The following is a 13,084-nucleotide window of genomic DNA, read 5'->3' on the forward strand; positions in this document are numbered from 1 at the left end:
CTTGTGACAATTGAGGTCATTTCTTGACCTCTTTATCTACTCTTTAGAATAATCAGAATTTGCAGAATCTCCACAGCCACGTGGAAACCATTGTTTTGATTCAAATTCCAGACTTGGTGATGGTTCCATGTCCACTAACTGACAAGACTACAAGTTTAGAGACTAGATCCACCATGCAAGTTTGCTTACACTGGTGTGCACGTGTGTGTGTGTGTGTGTGTGTGTGTGTGTGTGTGTGTGTGTGTGTGTGTTAGTCAGTCATGTCTGACTTTTTGCAACCCTATGGATTATAACCCACCACGCTCCTCTGTCCATGGAATTCTCCAGGCAAGAATACTGGAGTGGGTTGCCATTCCCTTTTCCAGGGGATCTTCCCTACCCAGGGATTGAACCCAGGTCTCCTGCACTGCAGGCAGATTCTTTACCATCTGAGCCACCAGGAAAGCCCTACATTGGCCTACAAATTACTTTTAAAAGTAATTTGAAGTTACACTTATGCTAGGGAGATTTGATATCAAAATCAAGATTCCCAGCTCCTTTTGAATAATCAGAGGATCTACAATACTGATGGCAGCTCCCCTTTCTACTTACCACAGTACCTCACCCATCTCTAATGCCTCCCTGTCCTAGATGCCAAGTAACAGGAGCCAGGTAGCAACACACTTTGCACTGTTTTTTCTTAGAGTAAGTTAGATTTTTCTAATCCCTTTACCCCCTCAATTGTTTTCTCACCTTCCCAGTCTTTGTAGGCATTTCAGGTTTTGACACTTAAAAAGCAACTTCTTTAGATGAATTCAATGGAATTTTTATTTGATACTCTCTCTTATCCATTTAAAAATTAAAATACAAATTTATCTTTAACTGTTCTTAAAAAGAAGAAAATCAGTTTCCCCAGTTCAGTTCTGGAAACCATCCTTGGGTTTTCTGTCCTCTCTCCTGCGGCCTTATCCTGCTGAATAACACAAAGACACCAACTCATGCTCTAACCAGCCTTTTTAACGTTGTGAATCTCACATTTGTTACTGTGACCTCAGACAACTTCCTCGACTTCCCTAGCCTCTGCTTCCTTATCTGGAAAAGGACTTCAGGTCACTTAACCTGGGCAGTTTGCCAAAAGCCAAGCGAAATGTTCACTTTGCCCAAAATACTAAGAGCCGGCCTGCCAAATAAGTGATTCACCAAATCACTCGATTCTTTGAAGGATCCTGTTTTTGTTGATCAACTCTCATCTGGTCCCCATAACAGGATTTTATGGGATATTTAGCTCTTGTCTTCCAGGCTCTCTGCTGCTGCAACTGGAGATTGAAGCACCAAGCGGGGGAGGGGATTAAAGGAGAGAAAGAGGAGTAAAGAGAGGCAGGCTGGGGTGAGGGCTGGGGGATATATAAGGAGAATACGTTCACAAGACTGTGCTCTTTATTATGAAGACTCTCATAAATACGTTACCCGTATGAATAAGAAAGCATGAATGAAGAATATGCTCATAAGAAGTCTCCTTATTAAAGAATATATTACTCTCCCTTCCCTCCATCTTCCCTCTCTCCACCCTTAGGCTCCGACAGCAGCAGCAGCAGCAGGAAATGGGAGCAAGGACGCGCTGAATGCTCCTTTTAAATGCTGCTATAAAGACAAAATGAAAACTTCAATTAAAACGAAATGATTAAACAAAACAAGCGAATTTATCAAAGTTGCCATTCAGCCTATTGGGAAATATACTGGGACTTTCCTCATAGGAACACTGGGAAATTAAATGAGGTGATGATTCTGAGGTCCATAGCACAGCCCCTCCGTACACGGGGACTGTTGTCACGCTACTCAGGATGGTGCCACTGCCCAGCCTGCCACCAAATTTCTAACTTGAGTCAACCTTAACTCCTCCCTCCTGCCCACTCTCAAGGCCCATCCAAACCAAATTCTATCTGCAGATGACTAAAAGAGACCCCCTAGGAACCTCCCTGGTGGTCCAGTGGTTTAGACTCCAGGCTTCCACTGCAGTGGGGCATGCATTTCAATCCCTGGTCAGGGAACTAAGATCCCACATGCCTCAGCAAGTGTTAGTCGCTCAGTTGTGCCCGACTCTTTGCAACCCCATGAGCTGAAGCCCACAAAGCTCCTGTGTCCATGGGATTTTCCAGGTAAGGATACTGGAGTGTGTTGCCTTTTTCTTCTCCAGGGGATCTTCCCCACCCAGAGATCGAACCCAAGTCTCCTGCACTGCAGGCAGATTCTTTACCAACTGAGTTACGCTATGAGGAAGCCCACATGCCTCATAGTGCAGTCGGAAAAAAAAAAAAAAGAGACCCAAGAGTGTGGAAAGGAAGGAATTAAGCATGTCCTGAGAGTTACACCAGAAAATCAGCTCGAGACCCAGTAAACAGAAGTGCAGAGGCCTCAGGCCCACAGTGGAGTCACCCCTTTGTGGGGAGAATGGGTCCCTCGGTGAAGGTTGATAGACCAGGGAAGCCTGAAGGAGAGGCAGAAGTTGCATGTTCGTGGGGCCTGCCCAACCTCTGCCCAAGGAAGAGCCTGGAACGATTAATATCTCGCTTTCTGAGTTCATGTTCACCAAGGCACCAGTGAATAACCTGGCTTCCTGAGGAGCAATGCCTCCAGAGACAGAATGTTCTCCCCTCACTGCTATCAACCTCTAGGCTGCTTGAAATTAGTAAATTTCATTCTGGTTTGTTCTCAGCTCCCTCACTGGTCATGTTTATTCAAGCAATAATAACTTCTGGGATGTAAAAGATGGAATTTCTGAGCTTATGTGGCTGATGATCAGAACCAGATGAATGACTCATTCTCAGGGGTCAGTGTCCCCTGGTGGGAGACTCTCTGGGCAGGACAGGGACTCCACTGTGGGTCCACTGTGATTGAGGGCTCTTTCTACTGGCAGCCCCCTCTGCCTCAGCAAGACATCAGGTCTGGGGCAGGAGGTAGGACTCAGTTTTGCTGCAAAACAGAATCACGTTTGAAGTTCCCCTGCAAGGCACCAGCAAATTTTGCTCTTGATCAGGACTTATGGCCCTTCCTGATAGTGTTGGAGAGGAAGGGGGAAAGTTCTTCCCCCTATTAGCCTTAAAATCTAATTGAGGAAAATTCTGTTGCCTAGACAATGGCATATTAAAGTGTTTAGCAAAAGCAAGAATTTATAAGAAATTCTCTCTGACCTATAAGAACTAGGGAACTTAATAAATCTTCCAGAATTTTTTGCCACAATTACGATATATCATGCTCAGAAATTGCATTAGTATGGAGATGAGATGGGCAGAGGACTGTGGGCTCCTGGAACAGTAGGACAACACTCCAGAGCCTTCTGGCCTCTTGAGGTAATGAGTATATCTCTTGAGTAGCCACCCAAGAGAAGGAAACAAGGAAGGGAGATGAGGTACGTATTGTGCATATTGATGACCTACTTTGTGCAGACACAGAGCTGGGAACCTTGACTATATAATAGCATCTCTTTGAACCTTCACTGCTATAAACCATCTGCTGTTTTGTTTCTTGGTTTTGGTTTTTGGAGTGTGTTTTTTTTTTAATTCTCCATTGGATTAAGTTTCTTAGGATGGCATATGAGACAAGCCTATTCTGGCTATCTTAAAAAGCAGTACATACTATATAAATACTTCCCCAAAGTGGTAAAGAATCTGCCTGCAATACAGGAGACACAAAAGACTGATTCGATCCCTGGGTCAGGAAGAGCCCCTGGAGGAGGAAATGGCAACCCATTCCAGTATTCTTGCCTGAAAAACCCTGTGGATAGAGGAGCCTGGTGGGCTACAGACCAAAGGGTCATGAAGAGTTGAACACAACTGAGTGATGGAGTACACACTGTGTAAGTACTGCTGGATCCCACAGAGTAAAAAGGAACAGCCAACCAAAGGCTGGAGACAGGTAGGAGCCAGGGGCAGGTATGTGGACTCAGCAGTAGGTTTGCTGATGACCTCTTTAGTGAACTGACTTGTCCATGACTCAGCAACCCAAGGTCCAGCCCCTCAGTTCAAGGACAGAGAATATGATGGATGTTATCAAAATTGGATTCTCCCCTATATCTCTCAGGGATGGTGAAGAGGGTGAGGACATGTGGTGTAGACAAAACCTATGAAGGCTCATCCATGCCAGATTTGTGAGCTGTTGTTCCCGGAGATGCAGTAGTGGCAAGGTCTCCCAAGACCAACTCCTGGCGTGGTGCTCTCAAAGCCACTGACAATGAGCAGTCATCTCTTTCACAGTAATGTCTATTTTGCTCTTTATATTATGAGCTTATAGAGTGATGTAAAAATTAATAATCAAAAGAAACAAAGTGGACTTCCCTGATGGCACAGTGGATAAGAATTTGCCTGCCAATTCAGGCGACATGGGTTCAATCCCTGGTCTGGGATGAACCCACATATCACAGAACAACTAAGCCCATGCACCACAACTTTTGAACCTGTGTGCCTAGAGCCTGTGTTCTCAACAAGAGAAGCCACTGCAATGAGAAGTCCGCACACCATGACTAGAGAGTAGCCCCCACTCACTGCAGTTAGAGAAAGTCTGCACAAAGCAACAAAGACACACGAACACAATTCTGTAAAGCAATTATCCTTCATTTAAAAATAAACAAAGATGCAGCACAACCAAAAATAAACACATAAATAGAAGAAACAAAGTACATTAGAATTTTTTGCTACAATAAGTACTTAACAAATTAACCAAATAAAATCAGACCTCTGAGGATTTGTACAATCCTTTTTGTCTCTTTTCTTTATATTAACTTTTATTGGAGTATAGTTGCTTTACAATGTGTTAGTTTCCACTGTACAGCAAAGTGAATCAGTTATCTGTATACATATATCCCATCTTTTTTGGGTTTCCTTCCCATGTGGGTCACCACAGAGCATTGAGTAGAGTTCCCTATGCTATATAGTAGGTCCTCATTAGTTATCTGCTTTATACATAACAGTGTACCTATGTCAGTCCCAATCTCCCAACTCGTCCCACCCTCCCACTTCCCCCTTGTTGTAGTAAATAAATCTCCCATGGAGGCATCATGAGCAACACCCCTGCTTCTCTGTTATTCCTGAAGTTGGAGGAGCTGGGGGCCTGGGAGATACCTGTACCAATAGGGTTTCAGATGCAGGTTTGGCTTCTCCACTGAGCTACATTTGCAGACATTTAGAAGGCAGAATGGAGGTAATAGACATTCCCCATCTCATAGAAACTGGTGCGCATCAATATTTCCCAGGCCAGAAAGGGCATGGCCCAGGAATCAGCATTTTAACAGCCAGTGCAGGTGATTTTCATGGTGACACAAGTGTGGAAACATTACAAGTCACCACACTGCCTTCTTTACTGATTTTTCTGTAGTTGAGAAAGTTACTTCATCTCCTGGGGCCTCAATTTCAAGCCTCTGAGCACTCTGACAGTGACCCATTGTTTTGTGCCAGTTGCCTAAAGCTTCTTCAATACCAAGTCTTTCATTCAAAAACTGGAGACTTGATTTTCCAGCTAATTAATGGGATGGAAAATGAACACTGATACAGTACCGGAGTTTGGAGGGGCTGTGTGAGGAAGTGATAGGTTTTGAGAGGATACCCATTACATCCCCATCATCTACCAGGCTGGAGTAAAGTCAAGTTTTTTAGCCCCTCCAAACCCCAATTTCCCCACCTGTGATATAGTTATGATTCATATTTGCCTTGTATGGTTTTGCAAGGTCTGAAAATATTGCATGTAAAGGCCTCAGTATATTATTTTATAAAACTGGAGTTCATATGGTAGCTGCTAGTGATAGAAGTAACAGTAACAGGAGTCTTTTTGTTTGTTTGTTTGGTTAATATTTATTTTTACTTATTTATTTGGCCATGCTGGGTCTTAGTTGCAGCAGAATCTAGTTCCCTGATCAGGAATGGAACCCAGGCCCCCTTACATTGGAAGTGCAGAGTCTTTGCCACTGACTACATCAGGGAGACCCCAGGAGTCATTGTTCACAAGATTTTTAAAATCTAGCTTTGATCATTCTGTAAATCAGACAGGGAGGGCGGCTTCCCTGGTGGCTCAGTGGTGCAGAATCCACCTGCCAATGCAGGAAATATGAGTCCAATCCCTGGTCTGGAAAGATCCCACATGCCACAGAGCAGCTAAGCCTGTGTACCACAACTATTGAGCCTGTACTCTAGGACCTGGGAGCCACAGCTTCTGAAGCCCCCCTGCCCTACAGCCTGTGCTCAGCCTGTGCTCCACAAGAGAAGCCACGGCTATGAGAAGCCTGTGCACTGCAATGAAGAGTAGCCCTGGCTCGCCACAACTAGAGAAAAACCTGTGCAGCAATGAAGACCCAGCACAACCATAAATAAATGAATAAACCAGACAGCGAGATCTTGCCCCAGGATGAGAGCTCATTGTAATGCTTGTTACCAGTGGCTTTGAGAGCCTCACACCAGGAGACAGCGTTGGGAAACCCTAGAGAAGGCAGTCTGATCAATACACTAACATTTGCTTTGTCCTCAAGCCTCACGCCCATGTTGACACAAGTGGCCATTAGAGGATGATGACGAGCCATGGCAGAAGTAATGGGCTGGAAGGAGGCGGCAGCCCAATGGATGTGGCTCTTGAGGAGATAGTTTTAATCAATTGTAGGTGGTCATTAATGTCTGGGTTAAAGTTGGGTTGAAATCAGGTGCATTATCGCATGCAGCCCCACCCTTGGAGACGGTGTGTGTCCCCAGCTCAATGAGGAGCTCTCACGGTCTCCAAAGCTTCTCAGTGACCTCAACAGCAAGGGAGGCTGCCAGCAGGAATTTCACTGTATGATTCGTGCTGTGTGGGCAGGAACTGTCAAACACCCTTTTCCCTGGAGGTGGGGGAAGCCATACAAAACCAACTGATTAAGCTGATCAGTCAAAGCTGAGATTAAGGAGAAGTTCTGCCTCTGAAATTCTCACTTGCAGCTCTTTCTTTGGCTTTTTGAAAGAGACCAGGATGCAAACAAAACAAAGGGCTGACTTGCTCTCAGTGTTGCCTGACTTTCAGGTGGCCATGATTCAGTCACATCATTTTGTTTTGTTCTTGTATAGATCGAACGGAGTAACAAGAGCGGGTATAAACAGTCGTGTGTAAACTACATTATAGTTTGTCCACTAAGTGGAGATCATGCAGTTGTTAAAAACGGTGCTGGGATCCCCGTCTAAATCATGGAAATATTGTAGTTGTTCAGTCACTCAGTCGTGTCCAACTCTTTGCTACTCCATGAACTGCAGCATGCCAGGCTTCCCTGTCCTTCCACCAGCTCCTGGAGTTTGCTCAAACTCATGTTCGTTGAGTTGGTGATGCCATCCAACTATCTCATCCTCTGTCATTCCCTTATCCTCCTGCCTTCAATTTTGGAAATGTTAGACCACAAATATGAAGTGAAAAAAAGCAAGATACAGAACTGTGTACACAGTAGGAGTTCAAGCTTATATGGAAAAAAATATGACCACATCCACCCTGAAGTAGGAAAGGGCATATGAACAGACTAACACTAACCATCCTTATTGCACGGTACCCTCAACTGTGTCTACATAACAGTAATGAAAACTTCTGCTTCCAGTGGGGGGATGATGAGCATTTTTAATTTCCTTCTTTATGACTCTGTACTCTCCAAGTTTTACCTATTAAATGTATGTTGTTTAATTTTAAAAGTGCAAGAAGGGACTTCCCTGTGGCTAAGACTCCACACTCCCCATACAGGGGGCCAAATTCGATCCCCAGTCAGGAAACTAAGATCCTGCATGTCACAGGGTGTGGTCAAAATAAATAAAACTAGTTTTAAATTAAAAAATTGTACCATCATCTCCCTACTTGGGAAGCAGCAGTTAGTGTTTGTGGGGGGGGGAGTCCTTCACCTGAGATTAAGGAATAAGGAACAATAAGGAAGCATGCTAATGGTGAATAATGATGTCCACCATAACAATCACAGTACAATAAGACAAGCAGAGCCCTTTGGGCCAGGTTGAATAACTAGCAGTTTATTCTGCATCCTGCATCCCCAAACGAAGCAAACTTTTGCCGTCTTCCCTCTGGAGCATCCAGCAGTGGGATAATCAACAGGATAAGTAAAGGCAGTGAAGCAGGAAAGCATCTCCACTAGGAAGATGCCAGCGGCAAGTATGGCGAGGGCTTTCCCAGCAACTACAGCTTGCATCCATCCAGCCACCGTGCCAGAGTGTCAGAATGCTGGCAGTTGAGAGTCCAAGAGGGCCTACAGGGAGGAAGACCGGGGAGAGTGAACCAGCGGGGCTCCCCCACTGGCCCATTTACACCCCTTGCCTGATGCCTGGAGCATTTGAGTGGGCACAGTTCTGAAGGCTTTTGTGCATCCCAAGTACGTCTCTCTCCATGGTTCCTCCAACTCTCGCAGGCGTGAGCACGAGTGCTCCCTCCATCCGCTATACAACACCCCCTTTCTCATAAACCCCACACTGTGAGATGGGGAGGCTGAGCTGTGAACTGTGAAATCCTTCTCCAGTCCTGCAAGGCATTTTTAACTTCCCTGAAGGGAGCATCGGAGAAGTTCTGTGACATATGTGGTGAGTACTTGGCAGATTCTAGTTCTGAAATGGGAACTCCTGTACCTAAGCCAGGGCCACCTTTCCATGCACCTGTCTCACCCTTCACCTTCCAAAATTCCTTCCAGCTCCTCAACCTTCAACCCTAGGTCAGCTGGACTGAGTTTCTCTACCCTTTTCCCCAGGTGTCTGTAAACATGACCCTGCCTATTTCCAGCCCCTTGGCCAGCTTCCAGACCCCACATCCTCCTCTCCTATCCCAGAAGCTGTTGGAGTCACCAGGCCAGCTGCAGACCGTTAGACATCCTGTTAGTTCATCTCATCCCTTGGTCAGGTATGAGGTTCCATGGTAGGTTGTCCCACAGTTGGAACAGGGGCTGGGGTCCCCTGGCCCCTCGTGGCTGCAAAGAGCAGGGAGAGCATGCAGAGACATATTTGCAGAAATCACAGCACCCTCCTTAGCCCTGAGCAGGCATTGCAGATGGGACTCCTGAGGACGATGAGGAGGAAGGAGGGGTGGCCTGGGTCTTCTCCCATCCTGTCCACACCAGCTTCACAGAGCAGCCTGATCTGAGCTTTGGAAAAGCCACCGCAGCTTATTAACTTAACAAGAGCTCACTCCACTGGGAATTCTGAGGACGTGAGAAGCCTTGATCAGCCTGGCCCAACACGTTTCTACTTAGTGCCACACAACAAAGATGATTTTATCTCATTAGTGCTTACCCTAGGGGGCCAGCCAAGCTTCCAAATTAACTGGAAAGTCAAGACTATGTATGAAAGATATTTCAAACACTCAGAAGACAGTTAACATTAACAAGAGGATTCCCTCTTTAAAATGCAATCTATTAGTGAGAAAACGGGTTAAGGCATAAGTGATGTCAAGACTACCGACTAGCATTTGAAAAATACGAAGCTGGATTCCCTATCTCACTTTTCATATCAACGTAAGTTTCAAGAAGGACCAACAGTTAAGTATTTTTAAAAAATGACAATTCTATTTTATGATTTATTTAACAAAAACTTAATATAGGTTATTTTGCGCTGGGCACTGTTCCAGCAGAGAGAAAAACATGGTTTGATTTCTTTACAATCTTTCATCTTAATCTTGGCTCCATCTTGGTTGCTACACATCTAACTAGGAAATGTATGAGACATGTGAAAAGCAACACTGCCCTATAAACCCTGTAAAGGTGGGGACTCAGTTTCATTTGCTCAGGTATAACCTACATGCCTGGCTTAGTGCCTTGCATGGGATGCTGCTGCTGCTAAGCCGCTTCAGTCGTGTCTGACTCTGTGCGACCCCATAGACGGCAGCCCACCAGGCTCCTCTGTCCCTAGGATTCTCCAGGCAAGAATACTGGAGTGGGTTGCCATTTCCTTCTCCATGTGTTCTCTAGGACATAAGCAACATGATGGGTTTCCTTGGTGGCTCAGTGGTAAAGAATCTGCCTGCAATGCAGGAGACCACCTGCACTGCTGGATATGTGGGTTTGATACCTGGGTTGGGAAGATTCCCCTGAAGAAGGAAATGGCAACCCACTCCAGTATTCTCACATGGGAAATCCCATGGACAGAGGAGCCTAGTGAGCTATGGTCTATGGGGCCACAAAGAGTTGGACACAACTTAGCGACTAAACCACCACCACCACCCATCTAAAGTCACAAACTAATGGGACCTGATGTGTGGGTGAAAGTCAGGAACACAGGCTACTTACCATGCTCCCATCCCTCTTTTTCCTTTTACAATTGTCTTGGCACATTCGATTGTCTTCTTTAAATCTGGATTCAGTAAAGCTGTGAAGAAAATGAAGTGGAATGATACCACGTCACCACTCGGCAGCTAAGTCAGAGTGATGTCAAGGGAGCTACCAGGAGTTCACGTTAGAGAGAGGTTTTTTCCTTTTTTTACATTTTATCTAGTAGGAGGGTTTTTTCAGGGTATTTATTCTACCATATTTTCATCACAACACCCCGTACCACCTCTACTACAGACAGTTGCATGTTTCTCCCATTGGATTCTGGAGATAAACACACATCATCTTCTTGTGAGGTATACATTACAGGCCTGTCTTCTCCCAGTGATCACTTCCGCCTGTCAAAGTGGCAGCCTCTGCTCTCCCTGAGGAAGAGTGTCAGTCATACTAGGCCTAGCCAGAGCTGCCTGGTCTCACCCCTCATGCTCCTCCTTGCCTCTTCCTCTGCCCATCTGGACATGAGTCTCCCTTGCTGCATCCCAGGCCACCAAGCCCACAGCTTTCTCTCCCTGTGGACTCTGGGCAGTGCGGCATAGCCTCCTGCGACCCCACTCTGGATCTGGTTCAGCCCAGCCTTCGCCAGGCCCTCCTCCTTTCAGCTCCAAACTTGTAAACTCTGGTCACTGGGAAAGCAGCCCTCTGAGCTCAACGTGGCTGCCCTCCACCCTCCACAGCCCCCAGCATGGAAGGAGGGACCTACCAGAGCAAGACATATGGCAGCGGTTTTTGCCGTGGTCACACCAGTCATGGTTGCGGATCTGAAAGAGGCCGTAGCCAATGAAGTCACTGCGCGAGTTTTCATAGACAGCCATAGGGTTGAACTTGCTCTCAAAATAAGCCAGGCACACCCCTAAGATGGAACAGACAGGGTGTGGCTCAGAGGAGCACTGGGGAAGCCTGGAAAGGAGCTAGTGGTTAAAGAGGTGAGGAGGAGGCCAGGGGCCACTCACAGTTTTCAAGGCTGTAGCCCTCAAAATCACTCAGGCCTCCTTCATGGAGCTTCTTAGCCACCACACAGCGCCCCAGAACCGCAGTGTCACTTGGAACCACTAGGTACCCAATGAGAGACAGCACCACAGACGCCTTCATCTTCCCAAGCTCAGGGTGCTGGCTGCTAGGTGAGAGGATGGAGTCACAAGTAATCCCCACTGAGACTGCAGGGACCCTGGCAGAAGAGAAGGGTGCTGTGGGTCTGGGGGTATACAACTCAGTATGTTCAGAAAAGGGAGAGGCCCTCCTGACTTAACCACAATACTTAGTTCATCAGAGTCCCGCCATGACTAGCACAATGGCCACTGTCATATTGGATTATTCCACCACTGCTTTTTATCCTGGAATACAAATTCTGAGCTGTGGCCTTAACCTTTATCCTGTCTTGACCCCAGATTTTCTACAAACAAAACTCCAGGGACCTTGTCTCTTGTCCTCACAGGGAGACCTGGTCCAGTCCAGACATGCCACTGATTCACTGGAAATGGCAGAGAAGTCCCTTAGCCTCAGAGAGCCTCTCCTTTCACACCTCTTTCCCCCTCGTTCACCTTCACGCCGTCACATTCACCTTGCACGTTTCCTTTCTCTGTACATGCCCATCTCATCTCTACCACAGGTCCTTCATCTGCTCTTCACCCAACCACCACAGAGCCTGCCCTTTCCTGTTCACAGTCTCAGCTCAAACAAGCTCACCAACTCAAATAGGATCACCTGCCCACTGCCCTATCACAGAAAATAGCTTTCGTTTTCTTCGTAATATATGTAAATTTCAGAAAGGTCCTTGTTCATTTATTCATTTGTCTACCTCCCCTGTCAGAGTATAAGTGGCAGGCATGCAGAAACTTGGCCTGTCATGTTCTCTGCTTTATCCTCAGAACTCAGAACAGACCTTGGGACACAGTAGGTCCACAGTGAATCTTTGATGAGTGAATGAATGAATGAATGAATAAAAACCTCCTCTTCCCAACAGAACTGTCATCGGATGAGCAGTAAGTGAATTTGCTGATAAGCATCTCCTGCAGCCAGGGATCAATCTGCCTGTCCCAGTTCCTGCCCAAGATACACTCACTCACCCTTCTTCCGAGGCCCTTGGTACCTCCTCAGAGGAAGGGGAGAGCAGCCACTGTGGCAGCCTTTCCCTTATTGCAGGAGAGTTGCTCTATCTACACTCTGTTCTCTGGACTTTTCACTGCCTTGATAATCCATTTGCCTTCACTCAAAAGCTTCCAAACCATAAGTCCTTCTTCCTGACCTGCTTTTCTAGAATCTTTTCTATGACATCAGTTGCTATGCACCAGAATATTCCGACACAGGGATCAGTTGGTCACCAACTCATTTGTATTAGTTTTCTATTGCTGCTATAACAAGTTATCTTCAGCTTAGCAGCTTAAATAACACAAGTGTATTATCTCGAAGTTCTATAGGTCAGAAGTCTAACAGGGCTCACCAGGCTGAAAGCAAAGTGTTGGCAATATTGTTCTCCTTCCTAGGGGACCTAAAGGGGATCCATTCCCTTGCTCATCTGGGTGGCTGGCAGACTACAGTCCTTGTAGCTGTAGCACTGAGATCTCTGTTTCCTTGCTGGCTATCAGCTGAGGGTCATTTCCAGCTGCTAGGGGCCATCTGCCTTTCAAGGCTCTACCTCTTTCTTCTATCTTCAAAGATGGCAAGGGTGGTTGAAAACCCTCTTTCACGTTGAATCTCACTTGTCTCCCCTTCCACTGTTGTATCTCATGGACTCACTTTCTGCTTCCTCTCCCACTTTTTTTTTTTTTTTTGAGGCTTTACAATGCTGTGATGGTCTCTGCTGTA

General features: G+C 46.1%; 1 protein-coding gene across 4 annotated transcripts; it reads right to left on the reverse strand.

The window, feature by feature from the left end:
• Positions 1 to 1,532: 1,532 nt before the first annotated feature.
• LYZL4 (lysozyme like 4) lies at positions 1,533 to 12,538 on the reverse strand. 4 transcript variants are annotated; one of them, XM_061396083.1, is made up of 5 exons: positions 12,346 to 12,538; positions 11,233 to 11,447; positions 10,983 to 11,132; positions 10,244 to 10,322; positions 1,533 to 1,620 (listed from the first exon to the last, which is right to left on the reverse strand). In XM_061396083.1, the coding sequence occupies exons 2-5, from the start codon at positions 11,369 to 11,371 to the stop codon at positions 1,611 to 1,613; spliced, it is 378 nt and encodes a 125-aa protein (XP_061252067.1). In that variant the 5' UTR covers positions 11,372 to 11,447; positions 12,346 to 12,538; the 3' UTR covers positions 1,533 to 1,610. The 4 variants fall into 4 exon arrangements, with proteins under 4 accessions (XP_061252067.1, XP_061252064.1, XP_061252066.1 ...); XM_061396080.1 differs by lacking the exon at positions 1,533 to 1,620 and adding an exon at positions 7,968 to 8,221 and having other exon boundaries at positions 11,233 to 11,393; XM_061396082.1 differs by lacking the exon at positions 1,533 to 1,620 and adding an exon at positions 7,968 to 8,221 and having other exon boundaries at positions 11,233 to 11,396.
• Between the last annotated feature and the right edge of the window lie 546 nt (positions 12,539 to 13,084).

This window comes from Bos javanicus, chromosome 22 (genome assembly GCF_032452875.1).
Source record: "Bos javanicus breed banteng chromosome 22, ARS-OSU_banteng_1.0, whole genome shotgun sequence".
Taxonomy (NCBI): Eukaryota; Metazoa; Chordata; class Mammalia; order Artiodactyla; family Bovidae; genus Bos; species Bos javanicus.

Excerpts from the sequence above, each read along its gene's own strand:
- LYZL4 (XM_061396080.1), bottom strand. The coding sequence starts at position 11,371 with ATGAAGGCGTCTGTGGTGCTGTCTCTCATTGGGTACCTAGTGGTTCCA. Across the intron at positions 11,133-11,232 it reads GGGCTACAGCCTTGAAAACT|GGGTGTGCCTGGCTTATTTT; the intron begins GTGAGTGGCCCC and ends GTTCCATCTTAG. Across the intron at positions 8,222-10,243 it reads AAAAGAGGGATGGGAGCATG|GCCCTCTTGGACTCTCAACT; the intron begins GTAAGTAGCCTG and ends TCCTCCCTGTAG.